At 41.6% G+C, this 22,187-nt stretch overlaps 1 protein-coding gene across 17 annotated transcripts in view; it reads right to left on the bottom strand.

Annotated features, from left to right (window-relative positions):
- CSNK1G1 (casein kinase 1 gamma 1) overlaps positions 1–22,187 on the bottom strand; it is a 258,268-nt gene that overhangs the window by 139,210 nt on the left and 96,871 nt on the right. For 16 of the 17 annotated variants that reach the window (XM_073363225.1, XM_073363224.1, XM_073363223.1 and 13 more), the window contains one exon: positions 11,239–11,279. In XM_073363225.1, coding sequence (XP_073219326.1) covers positions 11,239–11,279 — 41 coding nt within the window. Of the gene's footprint in view, positions 1–11,238; positions 11,280–22,187 lie in introns of those variants that run through there. The other variant, XM_073363219.1, reaches the window with a different exon arrangement.

Below are 22,187 nucleotides of genomic sequence, written 5' to 3' on the forward strand. Positions count from 1 at the left end.
ACCATAGATAAGTTTGTGATAAGAACCAGCAGATTACAAAAAGAGGTAATTGACGAAAAAATTGCCCAGCTTGTTTATGCAACAAACTCTCCTTTCCGTATAATTGAGAACCCACACTTCATTAACATGGTTCAGTCATTAAGACCAGGACACAGTCCACCGAACAGAGCTGATATAGCACGCAAATTGCTGGATAAAATGTATGAAAGAGAAATTGAGCAGAGTGCAAAAGGTCTAGAGAATAAAATTGTTAACCTGAGTCTTGATAGGTGGAGCAATGTCCACAATGATCCTGTTGTATGTGCCACAGACAATGCTGTAAATGTATCCAAGATGAGACAAAATTATTTAGGAGAGAGTGAAGAGAGTTCCAAGCTAATAATATACGCTTGGGGTGCTCATTTGATGTGCCTCCTAGTCAAAAGCTTCAGTGTTCCAGAAATAAAGGCTCATGTTGTTGAAATTTCAAAGTACTTCCGTAACAACCACTTTGCAGCAGCTGCTTTGAAAAAAGTGGGAGGAACCAAGCTAACTCTCCCACAAGACGTGTGATGGAACTCAGTAGTGGACTGTTTTAGGCACTATATCAAGAACTGGCCTAATCTAATGACAGTTTGTGAACAAAATTGTGAAAAAATAGATAGCACCGTCACAGCCAAAGTTCTCAACATTCGGCTTAAGAGAAATGTTGAACACATGCTGAATACCCTGAAGCCTATTTCTGTTGCCTTGAATAAAATGCAGGGAAATAGCTGTTTTATTGCTAATGCTGTTGAAATTTGGAAGGAACTGAGTGAGATCTTAAAAAGAGACATATGCAATGACAGAGTTAAATTACAAGCATTAAAAAAATGAATGGAACAAGCACTACCTACAGTTCATTTTCTTGCAAATATTCTCAATACTCGGTACCAGGGTCAAATCTTAACTGCTGAAGAAGAGGAGTTGGCTATCACATGGACATCCAACAATCATCCCTCCATAAAGCCAACTATAATAAACTTCAGATCTAAGGGTGAACCATTCAAGAAATATATGTTTGCTGATGACGTTTTAAAGAAAGTCACACCAGTGAACTGGTGGAAGTCACTTAAGCACCTGGATTCAGAGACTGTTGAAGTGATCATCTCACTTTTAACAGCAGTAGTTTCTTCTGCAGGTGTAGAAAGACTATTTTCTTCCTTTGGACTAATTCATTCCAAATTGAGAAATTGTTTGGGACCTGAAAAAGCAGGAAGGTTTGTTTTTCTTTTCCAGATTATGAAGAAACAGGAAAATGAAGATGAAGATGACTGAGTTAGCTGCACAAGCCAATAATTTAAGTTTCTCAGGTTGACCTGGCTGATGTAGTAGATTTAATTTGTTTTTTTTTTTAAATATTTCATTTAACTATTTTGATTTAAAAAAAACCTTAATGTTTAACTAAATTCAAAAATTCATATGCTTGTTTCATAGAATATCAGGGTTGAAAGGGACCTCAGGAAGTCATCTAGTCCAATCCCCTGCTCAAAGCAGGACCAATCCCCAACTGAATCATCCCAGCCAGGGCTTTGTCAAGCCTGACCTTAAAAACCTCTAAGGAAGGAGATTCCACCACCTGTCTAGGTAACACATTCCAGGCTTCACCACCCACCAAGTGAAAATTTTTTTCCTCATATCCAACCTAAACCTCCCCCTCTGCACCTTGAGACTATAACTCCTTGTTCTGTCATCTGCTACCACTGAGAACAGTCTAGATCCATCCTCTTTGGAACCCTCTTTCAGGTAGTTGAAAGCAGCTATCAAATCCCCCCTCATTCTTCTTTTGTGCAGACTAAATAATTCTAGTTCCCTCAGCCTCTCCTCATAAGTCATGTGTTCCAGCCCCCTAATCATTTTTGTTGCCCTTCACTGGACTCTTTCCAATTTTCCACATCCTTCTTGTAGCGTGGGGCCCAAAACTGGACACAGTACTCCAGGTGAGGCCTCACCAATGCCGAATAGAGGGGAACAATCATGTCCCTCGATCTGCTGGCAATGCCTCTACTTATACAGCCCAAAATGCCGTTAGCCTTCTTGGCAACAAGGGCACACTGTTGACTCATATCCAGCTTCTCGTCCACTGTAACCTCTAGGTCCTTTTCTGCAGAACTGCAGCCTAGCCGCTTGGTCCCTAGTCTGAAGCAGTGCATGGGATTCTTCCGTCCTAAGTGCAGGACTCTGCATTTGCCCTTGTTGAACCTCATCAGATTTCTTTTGGTCCAATCCTCTAATTTGTCAAGGTCCCTCTGTATCCTATCCCTACCTTCCAGCATATCTACCACTCCTCCCAGTTTAGTGTCATCTGCACACTTGTTGAGGGTGAAATCCACGCCATCCTCCAGATCATTTATGAAGATATTGAACAAAACTGCCCCAGGACCAACCCTTGGGGTACTCCGCTTGATACCAGCTGCCAACTAGACATGGAGCCATTGACCACTACCCATTGAGCCTGATGATCTAGCCAGCTTTCTATCCACCTTATAGTCCATTCATCCAGCCCATACTACTTTAACTTGCTGGCAAGAATACTGTGGGAGACCATATCAAAAGCTTTGCTAAAGTCAAGGAACAACACGTCCACCGCTTTCCCCTCATCCACAGAGCCAGTTATCTCGTCATAGAAGGCAATTAGGTTAGTCAGGCATGACTTGCCCTTGGTGAATCCATGCTGACTGTTCCTGATTACTTTGCTCTCCTCAAAGTGCTTCAGAATTGATTCCTTGAGGACCTGCTCCATGATTTTTCCTGGGACTGAGGTCAGGTTGACTGGCCTGTAGTTCCCTGGATCCTCCTCCTTCCCTTTTTTAAAGAGGGGCTCTATATTAACCTTTTTCCAGGCATCCGAGACCTCCCCGATCGCCATAAGTTTTCAAAGATAATGGCCAATGGCTCTGCAATCACATCCGCCAACTCCTTTAGCACCCTCGGATGCAGCGCATAGAATCATAGAATATCAGGGTTGGAAGGGACCCCAGAAGGTCATCTAGTCCAACCCCCTGCTCAAAGCAGGACCAATTCCCAGTTAAATCATCCCAGCCAGGGCTTTGTCAAGCCTGACCTTAAAAACCTCTAAGGAAGGAGATTCTACCACCTCCCTAGGTAACGCATTCCAGTGTTTCACCACCCTCTTAGTGAAAAAGTTTTTCCTAATATCCAATCTAAACCTCCCCCACTGCAACTTGAGACCATTACTCCTCGTTCTGTCATCTGCTACCATTGAGAACAGTCTAGAGCCATCCTCTTTGGAACCCCCTTTCAGGTAGTTGAAAGCAGCTATCAAATCCCCCCTCATTCTTCTCTTCTGCAGGCTAAACAATCCCAGCTCCCTCAGCCTCTCCTCATAACTCATGTGTTCCAGTCCCCTAATCATTTTTGTTGCCCTTCGCTGGACTCTCTCCAATTTATCCACATCCTTCTTGAAGTGTGGGGCCCAAAACTGGACACAGTACTCCAGATGATGCCTCACCAATGTCGAATAGAGGGGAATGATCACATCCCTCGATCTGCTCGCTATGCCCCTACTTATACATCCAAAAATGCCATTGGCTTTCTTGGCAACAAGGGCACACTGCTGACTCATATCCAGCTTCTCGTCCACTGTCACCCCTAGGTCCTTTTCTGCAGAACTGCTGCCTAGCCATTCGGTCCCTAGTCTGTAGCTGTGCATTGGGTTCTTCCGTCCTAAGTGCAGGACCCTGCACTTATCCTTGTTGAACCTCATCAGATTTCTTTTGGCCCAATCCTCCAATTTGTCTAGGTCCCTCTGTATCCTATCCCTCCCCTCCAGCGTATCTACCACTCCTCCCAGTTTAGTATCATCCGCAAATTTGCTGAGAGTGCAATCCACACCATCCTCCAGATCATTTATGAAGATATTGAACAAAACCGGCCCCAGGACCGACCCTTGGGGCACTCCACTTGATACCGGCTGCCAACTACACATGGAGCCATTAATCACTACCCGTTGAGCCCGACAATCTAGCCAGCTTTCTACCCACCTTATAGTGCATTCATCCAGCCCATACCTCCTTAACTTGCTGACAAGAATACTGTGGGAGACCGTGTCAAAAGCTTTGCTAAAGTCAAGAAACAATACATCCACTGCTTTCCCTTCATCCACAGAACCAGTAATCTCATCATAAAAGGCGATTAGATTACATTAGATTAGGCCCCATGGACTTGTGCTTATGCAGCTTTTCTAAATAGTCCCAAACCACTTCTTTCTTCACAAAGGGCTGGTCACCTCCTCCCCATACTGTGCAGTCCACTGCAGTAGTCTGGGAGCTGACCTTATCTGTGAAGACGGAGGCAAAAAAAGCATTGAGTACATTAACAGGATGTGGAAAAAGTTACTAGGTTGCCTCCCTCATTCAGTAAGGGGCTCACTCTTTCCTTTTGTTGAAATTGAATACATAATGTAGTTGTTTTAGTTAAATGAAACAATTTAAATGTCTGTCTGATGATGTTCGCCTCCTAAAATACAGCATGGCAAGAAAGTCCTCCAAATATTAATAAGTAACCTGTTGAATTGGAGATAGTTCACCTCCCAGTGACCTCAAACATCTGCTTCATTTACCAAAGGTAATTGAAGCAACCAATCATTCATTTTCTGATATAGCTGTAAAACTAATCTGAAGTTTTCAAAATAAATCACTTTAAAAATGTATAGTGTGTACCTTCTAAAAAGGAAACCTACATCTATCTCCGAGTTGTGAAGAATATGTATTAAGGTTACAACAACCAACAAGAATGCACTTATGTAGAAATCCATGATTAAATCAAGTCTTCCTGACTAGTGATTTAAATTAAATCCACCCTACATCTGAAAACCAATGACTGAATACGGTTCAGCTATTAGTGCGTTAACCTATTGCTCATACCCAGTGTTGACACTGCAGTAATAATGAAAGCGGAGAGGGATCCTATGGCCATGGTAGGATTGTTAATAGGGTAAGGGCCTCCAAGAAAGAAGATTAATACAGAACACAAAGAATCCCAGCAGGTATGGGGGAGATGGAAAGAGGTGACATTTCCTACATATGGAAAAAAAGCTAGCATTTCCTACTCTCAACTTTTTTAACAGGTTCATAACCTGACAAGGAATCCAATAAGACAAAGATCTACCTAGTCTGCTTCTGAAATTCAGTTTTAAAAGTATGGGAAAGTTAAATCAACCTAGACCTTAGCAGAAGTTTGCCTGTAAAGAAACCAGTTGCTATCTATAAGTGACTTTAATGTTGATTAAAAGATGTTAAACTGCAGCCCCAGTGAGTTAAGACTTCTAGGCCTCCACAGAAGGTACTGAGTGCAGGCAATAGCTGTACAGGTTTACCCCACACTGATGCAATATGCTGAGCTCTAACTGGAAGGGCAGACCTGAGCAGATAATTCAGTTTCTAGTCTCATTTTCAAACCATGTCCTGTCCTGCAAGGTTTCTAGGCCCCAATGTCCACAGATTTCCATTGAGTAAGAAATACAGGTTAAGGCCTCCTCTTCAATTAGTAGAAAGATCTTGATTGGAACTTGAACTGCCTACAAGTTGTTCAAACCCCAGCCAAGCCTCTTTGTTCCCTGGCAGAAAAGACCTGCCTTGGGCTGAAATCTCTAGTGCTCAAATATCCAGAGATTAATCCATGATTAAATGTCTAGAAAGAGACAGCTGGACTATCATCATCAAGGCTATTCAGCCCATGCATGGAACAGAAATAGGCTACTGCTTTGCTACATAAACCCCTCATTTTCAAGTTGGAATCCGGTTGTGTGACAGAACTGGATGAGAAATCTATCCATCCAGTAGACCCACTAACCAGACTACCTCCTTTAAGTGGTGGAAGTAAATTCTGTGGCAAAAAGTGTTTATGCAGGGAGGAATGGGGATGGATGGTTTCAACTGGCAGAAAAGATGCAAGAAGAAAAAACTCTGAAGATGCACGACAATATCTACAAAGATTCTTAGTTTTGTCAATCCAACACCCACAAAGGTAACTCTCCACAGATTAGAACAGGGAATGCTGGCTTTTATTTATCAAAGATAATACCATGATTCCTAAACTTGCCTCCCATTTAGATTTAACAGGAATTCTAAGATTCCTTTACAGGGGGCTCTGGAGGGATAAAAAAAATACAGGCAGAACTGCAGCACTGACTCTCGGATTCCAGAGAGAATCCCAAGAACAGTCAGAGCAGTAGGAGATTTTGCACAGAATGCTCTCCTTTGACTTGACCCCAATGATGCACACAAAAAGAAAAGACTGTTCCCCTAAAGCAAATTTCTTCAGAAGAATATGCTGATCACACAGCTATTTTATTTCCCTGTCAACCTTCAAGTTATTTTCAAGGACAGAAAATTCTCTTAGGACTTTAGCTCAGCTGAGTCATTGCCAAAGAAAATTTTAAAAAGAAAGCCTTGTAGAAGCCTCTGCTAGTGAGTGAGACAGAACTACATGTAATAATTTTTAGTCTAAGAGTCCTTTGTATATTACTGGCTTCTTTCCATGAAGGGAATTATTTATACCATTGCTAAACAATCTTCATAAAACCTGCTTAGTGTAGAAAACAAAAGCACAGAACAGCTGGATTTCTGTTTTTGTTAAAGCTGCAGGAGCCTATTTCATGTACACTCTTTAAATGAATGAGTTTACAAATTGGATCTTTATTGTACAGTATGATCTGAGGAGCCCACAAGACCTAATTCTGGTTCTGACAGACTCCGCAGGTAGACTGGGAACACCACCCACACCAGCTTTTTAAAAGCATCAGGTGCACTTAATTTCTATGTGCAGTGAACAGAGTGTGTTGGCTGCATGTGCAAGCTAGAAACACATTTGCACACTTCAAAAATTTCAGAAAGTAGGTGCCAAACTTTTCTGTCTGATTCCACATCTGTGAAAATGGAAAGAAATGTTAATGTTTGTAAAGTGTTTTGAAGATTCTTGACATCCTGATTTTGATTATGGGCTCTCCCTTCTCTTCCAATCTCAATACTATTTTCCTGGCTTTTCACCTTGACAGTTCACAATCCACCAGATCCAACTGTAACATGGTTCCTCTCTAATTAATGAATTAGACACTCAGCTCTGGACCAGCTCCCCAGTCATCACCTTAAGCATTCTCTTAACCATGTCTTCACTAAGCACTGCTGTCCACTCTTGGCCCCATTTCTCCCTATTTTGTGCCAGTATCATTTGTGCCAATATTTCAATTGTACAGCTATCTGAACAAGTTAGTGACTAAGCAGTTATGCACTCAGAGCTACTACACAAATACAAGAAATCTGGTCCCTATTTCTGAGTTCCCTCCCTTTTCCCCTGATAACCATCTATTCAATTACATGTATTTCAGGTTCTCACATCCATCAGTTTTGTGAATTGTAACTGGTCTCTCCAATAATAGACAGCATTAAAGCGGGGTGGGCAAACTTTTTGGTCTGAAGGCCACGTTAGGGAATACAAATTGTATGGAGGGCCATGAATGCTCTCAAAATTGGGGTTGGGGTGCGGAAGGGGGTGCACGCTCTGGGGTGGGACTAGGGATGAGGAGTTTGGGTGTAGGAGGGTGCTCTGGGCTGGGACTGAGGGGTTCAGAGAGTGGGAGGGGGAATCAGGGCTGGGTCAGGGGGTTGGGACGTGGGGAGATCTCAGGGATGCAGGCTCTGAGCAGCGCTTACCTCAAGCGGCTCCCAGAAGCAGTGGCATGTCCCTTCTCCGGCTCCTTCGTGGAGGCGCAGCCAGGCGGCTCTGCATGCTGCCCCATCCGCAGGCACCGCCCCTGCAGCTCCCATTGGAGCATGTAGGAGCCGGAGCAGGGCCATGCCGCAGCTTCCGGGAGCCGCGTGGTGCGGCCCAGGACCCTGTACCCCAGCTGGAGCCCCGGAGTGGGGCCAAGCCGCATGGTTTGGCCCCCGACCTGGTGCCCCAGCCAGTCCCTGACCCGGTGCCCCAGCCAGGCCCTGACCCCTCGCCCCAACTGGAGCAGGGCCGAACTGCGTGGTGCGGCTCACGGGCTGGCTTAAAACAGCCTGTGGGCCACAGTTTGCCTACCCCTGCATTAAAGCCATAGAAGGGCCGCTTCAATCAACAGAAGAATTGAAATTCTTTGGCTGCTTGCGAGAAGCATTTTTTCTTCAGTCAGTTTGCCATGGTTTTGTCAAAAAGTTCCGAGTAATTTTCTGCTCAGTGTTTGGATGCCACGATTAATATGACTAGAGAATCTATTCCCAATTCTCAGTATATACACACTTCCTTGGTACTGGGTAGGATGCCATACCTTCAGCTGCACAGCATATAAAGAGAAACATCCACTACAGGAGAAGTCTTGCAAGAAGTCTTTCACAAGACAATGAAAGAACTCACTGTACAAAGACGACCACACCTACGCTGAGAGCCCTCAGATTGGCTGGGAGCAACTAGAAGTATTCCTCCAAAATGGTCCAGCTGATGTTTTACTCCAAAACAAAAAATAAAAGGAAGCCACAGGTTCCAAACTAGCTCAGTATCATAACAGATGCAGGTGGGGTGGAAACAGTGAGGGTTTACACAGCTTTACAAGAAAGTAGTGTGCTTGTCCCCCTTACGATAGACAGCCAACTAAGTACTGCAAAAGGACATTTCTCTTTACCGCTGGCCTGGTCTTCATAAAAAGACCAGATAGTTTGGACTTACTCCCAAGGAGAAGGTCCAAAATTTACAGAGGCACAGGCTATAGTGCACATTGGTCCCTTGACACTACTCTCAAAACCAGACACTACAACAGTAGAGATGGGGCAGCTCAAGAAGCAAATGCACTGTATACCTACCCAACATGACCTGCAAACACTAGTTTCTCATGGGCAGGAACTGCCTTTCTGCCCTCCATAAAAAAGGAAGGACTGTCTTGTCAGCGGAATTCCTCTCAACTGCTGCCTGCGCACAGAAGTAGCATAGCTCTCCTTCAGTGCAAAACCAGAGAAGTTGGGCATGCAGTTCATGTTCTTCCCTTTCTTCTAATGTCTAGGGGGATAGAATAGCTCAGTGGTTTAAGCATTGGTCTGCTAAACCCAGGGTTGCAAGTTCAATCCTTGAGGGGGCCATTTGGGATCTGGGGCAAAAATTGGGGATTGGTCCTGCTTTGAGCAAGGGATTGGACTAGATGATCACCTGAGCTCCCTTCCAACCCTGGTATTCTATGATTCTAACTAGATTGCTTGGTGCTGCCTGTGCGAGAAGGGCGTGCACCTCTGAAGCTCTCAGGAATCAAGAGATAGTTTTAGATGTTACCTGAATTGAGAGTGAAATCTCTCTACTTCTCTCCTCCTGGCCTTGAGAACAGAGGGTTTGGAAACATGTAGTTGGTCAATCTCCTCCAAGCAACAGTTTGGAGCTTCCTAAGGAGATGGTCACACTGACCACACTTAACAAGTAGGCAACATCTGCCAGCTGCACACAACTAGGAAAGTCAATGAAGGGATGGACTGATATAAAATGCAAAACTAAGAATTCTGAATACCTGAATTAGGTTTGTTTTTGTTTTTTAAGTGCAACACAGATGGAAGTTGAAATTTATATATTCAAGCTTTGTTTACATTTCTGTAACTAAAGAATAACTGAAGCTGGTCCTAAATGGTTGAGTTCCAGTTAAGTGTCTCTTGCACCTCTTTCCTGATTAAGTGTTGTGAAACACCTCAGTTTGGTGTAGTACATGTTCTTATTTTACAGGGCACAGAGGATAGGTGACTTGGCTCTGGCAGACCTGCTAGACCTTAACAAGTTAGACAATTTCCCTGACCCCCACTCTCATGTTTTAACCACTGTCAGACTACAATGTGTCTATTTGTATTATAGAGGGGCAATTAATCAAAAGGAAAGCTGTATTCCAGCCATTTGCTATGCTTCTTTAAAAAAAATTTCCATCACAATTCACTGCAGCTGTTGGGAGAAGGAAGAGACAGGAGAACCCACATCATGTGTGCTCCACATTACAGGCATTGTACATGAAATGAACACCATCTCCCCTGAGGAATATAATACTGGACATGTAAAAACACTCACGCACTCTTTATCCAGATTCCCAAAAGTCAATTGCATGCCACTAAAAGGACAGAATCCAGCCCTTTTTCACATTTTTCATTATAATAAATCCTCTATAGCTGTCCATCTGATTATGCATATATAAGGTGGCCTGGATGAAGGTATAAGTAATTCAGGGAGCACTGTAGTCTTCAATTTTGGGCACTCCTCAGATTAAGGTGGAAGGAAACCAAGCTCTTGGAAGATGTGGCAGACAAGGCTATGCCTACTCTAGCAAACTCTTGTCATTGTCATTTAAGGAGTTTAAGGTATGACACCATACGCTTGGAGTTGCACCATCCCCAAAAGAGACCTCTTTTCAGCTGAGATTTTCCCCTGCTTCCTCCATCACTACTCACAACGAATATGGAGCACTGCACAGCTTGGTCTCTACCTTTTAACCTGTTTTGCTGCAGCCTGATAACTTATCGGTAACTTGGGCACTGCATACAAAATGGAAAGCTTCTTACATGCCATGGATAAACTATGGCTTACTCAGACATTGTTCAGAAATCAACTATACAGACAGAGAACTAAAGAATTAGAATAGTTTAAATGAGTTTTCTTAAATAGGTTATTAAAAATAGAAATTGGTTTTTTTTTATTAATTTGCTTTGGGGAATGAGGACTTTTTGGTTGTCCTTTATATTTTCGAAGTATACAACTTGGGTTTTTATGGAATCAGAAAAATAGCTGGTTGATAACATGTTTCCGGAAGTGCTCAATGTGCTAAGTGCAGTACAAAGGAAGGCACAGTACCTGACACAACAGGCTTGCAATCTTAAAAAAAAAAAAAAAAAAAAAATTGCTGGGGCAATGAAATCATGGACACAGACAACCATAATTCTAAGGTGGCAACATTTGAACATATAAGTGATAACCCAAACAGCACCATTCACTAGGATCTACATGATATCCCCTACACCAACATTCCAGTTTAAGAAAGGTGCCACAGCTATGCTTTTAAAATTCTCTAAGCATCTATTTTAATTGAAAAATCTTGTTCTCATTCAATATAGTACCCTAGCCTAGGATGATGATCTCACCTCTGTTCAGCCACAGTTCAGTATAAAATAAGTGTAGGGTGAAAAAGCTGCCTTCTGTGCATGACATTTGCAACTGTCAAGATATTTTTAAGTAATACAACCATTAAATTAAGGTTCTACTTACCAGTTTGATCGCTACATATTCATTGGTATAGAGATTTTTGCCTGTGAAAAAAAGAAAGACTTTCAGTATCACATATATGACAGATAATATTCCTAGCCTAAGGAGTCATGCATGATAAAGTCTCATTGTGCACTGTAAGTGCAAAGAGCAATTTAGACAATACAATGAACAGACCGAACATAGGTATAATTATTAATAATCCACAATAAGTATTATAGCTCACCAGGCTAGAATAGAAACAGCTTGCACTAATTCAGGGTGGACAAAAATTGATTTAAAAACATTAAAGTTGATTTTTACTTAAATCGGATTTATTTAAATTAAAGGCTTTTTAGAAAATAAACCAATTTAGAATGGATTATGACAAACTACGTTAAGGCCTAAACATACTATCATCTATAACAAATATTAACCAGTACACATCCACTGCCATTTTAAATAGAGTCAAGCCACTCAACAGGTAGAAGTCACTGACAAAGCACATCAAACCAGAGTTTGTTGAAGTGTTAAACCAGCTTTTGAAAGTAGTAGCCTCTTCTGCAAGTGCAGAGAAAATATTTTCTTGATTTCAGTTTATTCAACTAGTTTAGTTCAATAACTAGTTAATTCAAAGTTAAGAAACCAATGGGTGTTGAAAAGGAAAAAAATCTTATCTAAGAATCAAGTAGGTGTGAGAGGATGAGATATACTAATTCTAAAGGTTTCAGAGTAGCAGCCGTGTTAGTCTGTATCCGCAAAAAAAAAAGGAGTATTAGCGGCACCTTAGAGACTAACCAATTTATTTATTTCGATCCAAACAGAGTTGGACACAAATTACTAGATTCATTTTTTTTTACTTGTAATTAAGAAATGCTCATAGTTTTCTAAAATAATAAAACATAACAATTAGGAATCTGAATAAATGTCAGTTAAGCTAACAAATTGCTTAAATACATTTGTATAGACAGTGTTCTCCTGATTAACAAAGAGCAGCACAAAATTTAGTGTAAAGGCTCTATTTTGGTTACATTTACTCTGTACCGCAGTGCAGATTATGGGGATACAAATAGCAAAGAATTGCACTTTAACTGCCCCGTGTGGACGTTGCTGACGCAAATTAAAAGGCACCTACTCTGTGTTAACATGGAGAATTACATTAACATGAACGAGGGACCTTTTAGTTTGCGCCAGCAGTGTCCACACGGGGCAGTCTGAGTGCAACTTTTTGGAGTGCTCTGCAATTCACAGCCCCGTAGTCTGCACGGTGCCGCAGCGCGCACAAGCCTCAAATTGAAAATCAACATGTTTTAATAGTTACCAATTAATGAAAATCAACCTCTCTTTACAAAGATAACTAGCGTACAAATACTAAACACAATTCAAGTCAATTATTTAAATAGATTTAAATCAGCAAGCAGAAAACCGCGTTATTAAAGTTGGTGATTTAAATAAATCCACCCTGCACGAATTAGCAAGGTACCAAAGTTTTGCAGTTCACTATATACACTGACTGATTTATTACCTGTGCAGCGTTCATGTTCAAAACATATATTGAGTGATGTTCCCTGGGCATTTTATGCTTTTTTATTTGTACCACACCCAAAAAAGATATGCGAGGCACCTTTCTATAGTTTGTTACAAATGCATTCACATCACAAGAAACCAAGAGAAGCTACTAAATCTTACTGCTTTCAGAATTAAGTCTCCTCTAGGAGCATGAATCAGGCTAGAAATTATACGCAGTCGCTTTACTGGTTTTCAATGCTGAGGCCTATGATGGAGGTACACCTACCTAATAACGTGACAGGAATACTGCTTTTACTTCTACTGCACTGCATTGGCACAGCACTTGCATAGACGTATTTTCTGTACTTTAACAACACAAAGACTATCCTTAGAATCTGGAAAGATCAATAGTACTCTGATGGCTGCAAAATGGAAATACTATTGAACTGCCCCAAAGCTGAACTATTATTCACTTGCAGGTAATGAAGGAAAATAGGGCATGTACTATGGCATAGGAGGTAAAAATCAGTGTTCTCAGGATCTCAAAACATGGGGAGTATATCAGTTTTTTTCCATCATAGATCTCACAGTAAAATTGTTCTCATTTTACAGATGGGGAAACTGAGGCACTGGGTGGTGAAGTAACTTGTCCAAGGTCACCCAACAGGCTAGTGACTGAGCCAGAAATAGAGCCCAGATCTCAGTCAAAGTCTAGTGTTGTATGCCCTAGGCCACACTGCCTCCCGTCTGCCAAGTTTTCAAAAGGTGCCATGAAGTCATTTTTAATTAAGAATCAATGGGAATCTTGTTTTACTACATCAATGTAGGAATTCAGGGACTAAATATTGAAAGTGTGAATTTCAGCAGACAATAGCAAGCAGGAACCTACATTGTAAATGAAGCAGAGGCAGAAGACCTCATGAGACTGAGCTAGTTTGCAGTATTAGCTTCTCTTGGGTCTGCTAAGCATTCACTTCAGTTTCTGCAGTAAATGAGGTATTCAAGGCCAAGATAAGACAACATGGGTAAGACGTCAAATTTGTCTCCAATTAGCGACATGCTTGGAGCCAGCTAAAAGTTGTGCATAGTGGGCCATCCAAATGTGCTATCATATCTGGAGGATTGCCAGCTACCCACCCTCCATTTGTCTAGCCACAAGAACAATTCTATAACTAACTTTAAAATGCAGCAGTCCAGCTGCCTAAGCTGACAGGGATGAAAGGTGCTAAATGTACTACTAAGCTAAAGGTGCTGCCTCTCAGGGCTTCCACCTGGGATGCCTAACTGACAGATGCCACACTGAGTAATGTTCATTGGTCAAAAACATTTTCCAGAAGCTGGATTTTACTACAAAGATGCATAGACTGTCAGTCTCAATCCGTTAAAAAGCCATATTGTTTAGTGCTACAGGAATCACAAGGTCCCAGAGCCTGGGCTCCAGCCTGAGCCTGAATATGTACATTGCAATTTTATAGCCCCTCAAGCGCAAGTCAGCTGATACAGACCAACTGTGGGTGTTTTATTGCCATGTAGACATACACAAAGAGAAACCTCATGAAATATGGCGTATTGCAGGTCAGTCATGAGCACTCCCAGTTCACTCATGCATCTGGCTGAAGTGATGGCGACTAAAAAGAAAACCTTCATGCATAGATATGACATGGAACATGTGGCCATCAGTTCCAAGGGTAGTCCAGTACATACTGAGAGTATCAGGTTGAAGTCCTATTGCAGTGCGAGTTTCAACACTGGTATAAAGGTTCTAACAAGACCTTTTGGGAATCGAATTGTGCTAGGGTGAGTAAAGATAGAGGCTTCTGTTGGAGGAGGCAGACCCTCCAGCAAGCTGACAGAAAGTCCTGAGGTCCTGGAGATAGTCTAAAATAGCAAGGATACTTGTTGATTCTGGGGATAACTGATTTTGTTGCATCCAAATAAATAAATGTCTCACTTTAGCTAGGCAGCATTTTCTAGAGGAGACATTTCTGCTGTAATGGAGAATAGTTTGAATGGCTTCTAATCATGAAAGCTCTAGGTCTGGCACCCCTCTGAATCCCAGGCCTCAAGATGAAGAAGGTCTAGGTGATGTTCTTTTCTGACCCAGAAGAGGTCGGATAATGATGGGAGGATGGGTTGACATTCAGAGGAGATCCAGAAACGGGAACTGTCTGGGCCAGTTGGGTGCGACAAAAATGTTACAAATTTCATCCCCGTTGTGACAAACTTTTCACAGAACCTGAGGTAGCAGGGGGTAGAAGTGCCTCAGGTGGTCTGTCCAGGATAACAGAAAGGCATCGCCCTTGGAGTCCTGGACCTAGGGCTGCTTTAGAGCAGTATTAGTTGAATTTCTTGTTCATCTGAAAGATGAACAGGTCCCAAGATGGTGTTCCCCACTGTCATTCAGGACGGAACTGCATATCTCCCACTCATGGTCTGTGGAGAGGTGCCTGCTGAAACTGCCACAGAATTCTGTGTAGCTCGTAGTTATGGCGCTGAGAGTGTGATGTGGTTGCTGATGCACCAGTTCCATGACTTGACTGCCTCTATACAGAGAGGATGCGATTTTGCTCCACCCTGGTTTCATGTAAAATATGGTTGTCACATAGTCTGACATTATGGATATGATGAAACCGTATAAGCGCTGCACTCTAGGTGAACTGCCCTCAGCTCCAGAAAATTGATATGCATTCTGGCCTCCCAAGGAGACCATGTGTTTGTGCTGAGTGATTGTCCAGGATGGGAAGCCCGCATACAAGAGATGCGTCTGAGATAATGGTCATATCGGCTGGGGGTGGAAGGAAAGGGACTCTCGTGCACACATACACCATAGCAGGGAAGCTGTGACCTTGAGAAGGACTATCACCTTGGTATTCATGTTGTCTCTGTCTGATGAGACGGGACCCAGGCCTGCGTGCAATTGAGATGAAGCCTGGTTCTGCTCAATATCTTCATCAATGATTTAGATAACGGCAAATTTATAAAGTTTGCGGACGATACCAAGCTGGGAGGGCTTGCAAGTACTTTGGAGGATAGGATTAAAGTTCAAAATTATCTAGACAAAATGGAGAAGTGGTCTGAAAAAAATAGGATGAAATTCATTAAGGACAAATGCAAAGTACTCCACTTAGGAAGGAACAATCAGTTGCACACATACAAAATGGGAAATGAATGCCTAGGAAAGAGTACTGCAGAAACAGATCTGGGGGACTTAGTGGATCACAAGCTAAATATGAGTCAATAGTGTAACACTGTTGCAAAAACAGCAAACGTCATTCTGGGATGTATTAGCAGGAGTGTTGTAAGCAAGATGCAAGAAGTAATTCTTCCACTCTACTCTGCACTGATGAGGCCTCAGCTGGAGTATTGTGTCCAGTTCTGGGTGCCACATTTCAGGAAAGATGTGGACAAACTGGAGAAAGTCCTGACAAGAGCAATACAAATGATTAAAGGTCTAGAAAACATGACCTATGAGAGAAGATTAAAAAAATGGGTTTGTTTAGTCTGGAAAAGAGAAGATTGAGACGGTCATAACAGTTTTCAAGGACATGAAAAGGTTTTTACAAGGAGGAGGGAGAAAAATTATTCTCCTTAACCTCTGAGAATAGAAGAAGCAATGGGCTTAAATTGCAGCAAGGGTGGTTTAGGTTGGACATTAGGAAAAACTTTTTCCACTGTCAGGTTGGTTTAGAACTGGAATAAACAGTCCAGGAACATTGTGGAATCTCCATCATTGGAGGTTTTAAAGAGCAGGTAAGACAAACACCTCTAAGGAATGGTTTAGATAATACTGAGACCTGCCATGAGTGCAGGGCCTGGACTAGATGACCTCTCGATGTCCCTTCCAGTCCTATGATTCTATTAATGGCATTACGTAGGCACAAGCAGTCATGCAGCCTTAATAAGGAAAGACAGACCCTGACTATGGTCCATGGTCAGATGGTAAGCTGTTTTATGTTCATGGCCTGGAATCTGTTCATACGAAAGTAGGCCTTCACTGATGTTGAGTCCAGGGTTGCTCCTATAAAATCTATGGTTTTCATGGGAGTCGCATGGGACTTTACATTGTTTACACAGACATCCAATGATTCCAGGAGACAAAGCAAGAATAGTGTCACCAACTGGACCTCCTTTTTGGATCTGCCCATCAGCAGCCAGTCGTCCACATATGGACAGACTGTGTGGCCGTTTTGTCTCATCAGGGCGACCACCGAGGAGACCTTTGTGAAGACACAAAATACAACATGGTTTTTAAAGGTTTAGTAGGTTCAAACCACTATAATAGTCCATTTATGGTGTAACATGCAACAAAGCACTGGTATACTTACATTTCAGTCATCTTCCACACATTTCAAAGCTTTGTAGTATACAACTGAAACAGACATTGGAGCTATTACATCTACTAAATAGTGTACTTAGATTTTCAGAAAACTTTTGACAAGGACCCTCACCAAAGGCTTTTAAGCAAAATAAGCTGTCATGGGATAAGAGGGAAGGTTCTCTCATGGATTGGTAACTCGTTAAAAGATAGGAAACAAAGAGTAGGAATACATGGTCAGTTTTCAAAATGGAGAGAGGTAAATAGCGGTATTCCTCAAGGGTCTGTACTAGGTCTAGTACTATTCAATATATACATACCTGATCTGGAAAAAGGGGTAAACAGTGAGGTGGCAAAATCTGCAGATGATACAAAATTACTCAAGATAGTTAAGTCTAAAGCAGACTGTGAAGAGCTACAAAGGGATCTCACAAAACTGGTTGTCTGGGCAACAAAATAGCAGATGAAACTCAATGTTGATAAATGCAAAGTGATGCACATTGGAAAACAATCCCAACAATACATACAAAACGACAGGGATCTAAATTAGTTGTTCCCACGCGAGAAAGAGATCTCAGAGTCACTGTGGATAGTTTTCTGAAAACATCTGCTTAATGTACAATGGCAGACAAAAAAGCTAACAGAATGTTAGGAACTGTTAGGAAAGGACTAGATAATAAGTCAGTAAATATAATGCCACTATATAAATCCCTGGTACACCCACATCTTGAATATTGTGTGCATTCTGATCACCTCATCTCAAAAAAGATATATTGGAAATGGAAAAGTTTCAGAAAAGGACAACAAAAAATTATTAGAAGTATAGAACAGCTTCCGTATGAGGAAAGATTAAGAAGACTGGGAATTTTCAGCTTGGAAAAGAGACAACTAAGTGGGGATATGACAGAGGTCTAAAAAAATCATGACTTGTGTGGAGAAAGTAAATAAGCAAGTGTTATTTACTCCTTTTCATAACACACAAACTAGGGGTCACCAAATGAAATTAATAGGCAGCAGGTTTAAAACAAACAATAGAAAGTATTGCTTCACACAACACACAGTCAACCTGTGGAACTCTTTGCCAGAGGATGTTGAAGGTCAACACTATAACAGGATTCAAAAAAAGAACTAGGTAAGTTCTTGAAGGATGGGTCTGTGATGGGTTTGGTCACAGAGATTCCCTTGGGACTGTCACGTGATGTGCTGAAATTACCTCTGAGCCTGTTTTCCCTCCCAGCTTGGGACTCCAGAAACCTGCCTTGTTGAGCCAGATATGCTAGCCTTCTGCAACACAGACCCAGGGTCTGGGCCACGCCCTCAAAGCTGCAGACTTTAATTGAGCAGGTTACCTGTCTCCAACACCCAGCTCCCAATGGGATCCAAACCCCAAATAAATCCATTTTACTCTGTATAATGCTTATACAGGGTAAATTCATTAATTGTTTGCCTTCTATATCACTATATTCTATATCACAGCTGTTTGCTCCCCCAGGTATTAATCACTTACTCTGGGTTTATTAATAAACAAAAGTGATTTTATTAAATATAAAAAGTAGGATTTAAGTGGTTTCAAGTAATAACGGACAGAACAAAGTAAGTCACCAAGCAAAATAAAGCAAAAACACCCAAGTCTAAGCCTAATACATTAAGAAACTGATTACAGGTAACATCTCACCGTCACCAATAAGCTTCTTTCACAGACTAGACTCCTTCCTAGTCTGGGCCCAATCCTTTCCCCTGATACAGTCCTTATTAGTTTCAGCAGACATCTCAGGTGGTAAGCAGGGGTTTTCTCATGACTGGCAGCCCCTTTTGTCCTGCTCCACCCCCTTTTATAGCTTTGGCACAAGGCGGAAATCTTGTCTGTGCTTGTCCCCACCCCTGCCTCATCAATGGAAAAGTACAAGGATTAAGATGGATTCCAGTATCATGTGATATGGTCACATGTCCCTGTAAGACCCCTAGCCTACATTTTTCCTGGGTTGGCCCACACATAGACAGGAAGGCTTGCAGGTAAATAAACCATTTATAACCAATTGTCCTAGTCAATGGGAGCCATCAAGATTCTAAGCCATCATTAGTGGCCCACACTTTGCATAATTACAGTAGGATCTCAGAGTTATACTTCATATTTTTAGCTTCAGATACAAGAATGATACACGCATACAAATAGGAGGAATATATTCAGTAGTTTATAACCTGTTACGACACGTTACAAGAGATCTTTTGCATAAAGCATATTCCAGTTATATCATATTCACACTCATAAGCATATTTCCATAAAATATATGGAATGCAACGTCACAGGGTCCATCAATGGCTATTAGCCAGGATGAACAGGGATGGTGTCCCTGGCCTCTGTTTGCCAGAAGCTGGGAATGGGCAACAGAGAATCACTTGATGATTACCTGTTCTGTTCATTCCCTCTGGAGCACCTGGCATTGGCCACTGTCAGAAGACAGGATACTGGGCTAGATGGACCTTTCACCATATTGGGTGAGACCATCCTTGTATTCTATTCATGGTGAATAAGAACACAAAGAAACAAGCTAGGCAATGGGTAGAATAGCAAACACACCCCATGCACAAAAAAGCTTGAGAAAAGGGTACAAAGTAGTAAAAAGCCACCCCTCACAACACCCAGGAAACAGAGGTGCAGAGCAGAAATTAAGAGAAAGCACCATCTCACTTCCAGCAAAGAGTTTTCAGATCTGACTTCTACCAGGCAGGAGGTTTATATAAAAGTTTGAAGCTCTACAGCAATATCCTGGAACAGCATCCCTAGAGGAACTCAGCACCCTGCCTTCCTGAGCATCTGGAAGTTAATGTGTAACATTAATAAATAATAAAGGATAATGAAGTTTTAGCTTCTGATACTGCAAACACTTATCCGCATGCTTAACATTTCAATGGGTCGACCCAGTGTGCTTAGTCAATGGATCATGTGAGTAAAATTACATAACTATTCAAGTGTTCATAGGATCAGTGCCTTCATTTTCAATATTTGGTTTATGCCTATAGCAGTTTTGTAAAATTAATATACTCTATCCATAGTGGCATTTAAAAAAAACAGATGTATACATTTTTAGTTAGGTGGATTTTAAAGTTGCAGCGGCACAGATTTACACATTAGTTTTTACAAATCCTCGACCCAATTTAAAACAATGATTATTTTTAAAAGAGTGAATTAAATAGTCTTTATTTAAATTGCTCCATTTTCATTTTCTCAGGGCTGGCAGAATAGCACTATTTCTTGTATTTGCAGTTGGTACAAGGGCAGGAGATGCTAAAAATTAAGGAGAGAGACAAGTTTTCCTCTAAAGACTGACTGAATTGCTACCTAAATCAGATCGTTTCAGGATGCAATTGAAGAGCTTGACAGGAAGGAACTGTTAGAATAAAGCCATTAGGCAAATCAGAGAGACTTGGACTGAAAGCACCAGACTGAAAAATACAATTAGGATAATAGTTGTAGATGAATTGATTTCTTTACTTTTTGCGAAGTAGTAAGTTTTAATATTTAATAAAAATTAGTTATTGATGTCCACAGTCTGAACCCTACAACTACTGTACAAATAAATTGTGTGCCTAAGTGGGAAGTAAACAGCAACAACCGCAGCTCAGAATTTAAAAAGTTTGAGAGACAGATTTAGACTGGGTAAAGACAGTGTTTTTACATGTTTGGATAGTACCTGAAACTGTGGGCCCTAACGTGAGTGGACCCTCTGGGGTTACAGCAATATAAATACTGAACACCAGTAGAGCTATTTGAGGTCAGGGTGTAGGACTAACTTCTTCTATCCTTCTCATTGTCTTAGAAATTATCTGAAAATTCTGAAGTCTCTATAAACTCCAACTGGAATGGGAAGGAAAAGCTCAAGAGTTATAGTGGGTAATCCCACTTGTAAAACGTCATGAGTTCCAGAGTTGTTTTGAAATGATGCATGATTAAGGTATAGCTCAAGTCTTTTCAAAGATGTGCAGAGAGTACACGTGGATGCCCTACAATTCTCATGGAGAGAAAGTAATCTGAGTCAAATTTTTCATTGAAGATCTGTTAAACTGTAACAGTCAATCAGACAGATACTTAAATATTGTATTGGAATATAACATAAAAATGGCCATACTGGGTCAGACTAGTTGTCCATCTAGCCCTGTAACCTGTCTTAGAATCCTAGAATATCAGGGTTGGAAGGGAGCTCAGGAGGTCATCTAGTCCAACCCGCTGCTCAAAGCGGGACCAATCCCCAATTTTTGCCCCAGATCCTTAAATGGCCCCCTCAAGGATTGAACTCACAACCCTGGGTTTAGCAGGCCAATGCTCAAACCACTGAGCTATCCCTCCCCCTGCTGCCTTCTAACACCAGCCAGTGTCAGATGCTTCAAATTGAGTGAAGAGAACAGGAAAACTACTGAGTGATCCATCCAGTCGTCTAGTCCCCGATTCTGACAGTCAGAGGTTTAGGGACACCCAGAGCATGGGGTTGCATTTCTGACCATATTGGCTAATAGTCATTGATGGAATTATCTGCCATGAATTGATCGAATTCTTATTTGAACCCGGTTATACTTTTGGCCTTCACAACATCTCCTTGAGTGGTAGCAGCTAATTTTGACCCCATCATTTTTTATGTATAGTTAGCTGTATGTTTTCCAATGTGCAATACTTTGAATTTCATCTGCCATTTTGTTGCCCAGTCACCCAGTTTTTTCAGAACCCTTTGTAACTCTTTGCAGTCAGCTTTGATCTTACTACCTTGAGTAATTTTGTGTTATCTGCAAATTTTGCCAAAGATCCCAATACAGATCCTGTGAGACCCCAATACTTACCTTTCTCCACTGTGAACACTGGCTGTTTATTCCTACTCTTTGTTTCCTAGTTTTTAAACAGTTGTTGATCCATAAGAGGACCGTCCCTTCTATCCCATGACGGCTTACTTTGCTTAAGAGTCTTTGATGAGGGACCTTGTCAAAGGCTTTCGGAAAATCCAAGTACACTATGTCCACTGGATCACCTTTCTACACAAGCTTGTTGATCCCCACAAAGGTAATAGATCAACAAGGCAGGATTTCCCTTTACAAAAGCTGTGTTGACTCTTCCAACCGATTGTGTTTATCTATGTGTCTGATAATTCTATTCTTTACTATA

This window comes from Lepidochelys kempii, chromosome 10, assembly GCF_965140265.1.
Source record: "Lepidochelys kempii isolate rLepKem1 chromosome 10, rLepKem1.hap2, whole genome shotgun sequence".
Lineage (NCBI taxonomy): Eukaryota > Metazoa > Chordata > Testudines > Cheloniidae > Lepidochelys > Lepidochelys kempii.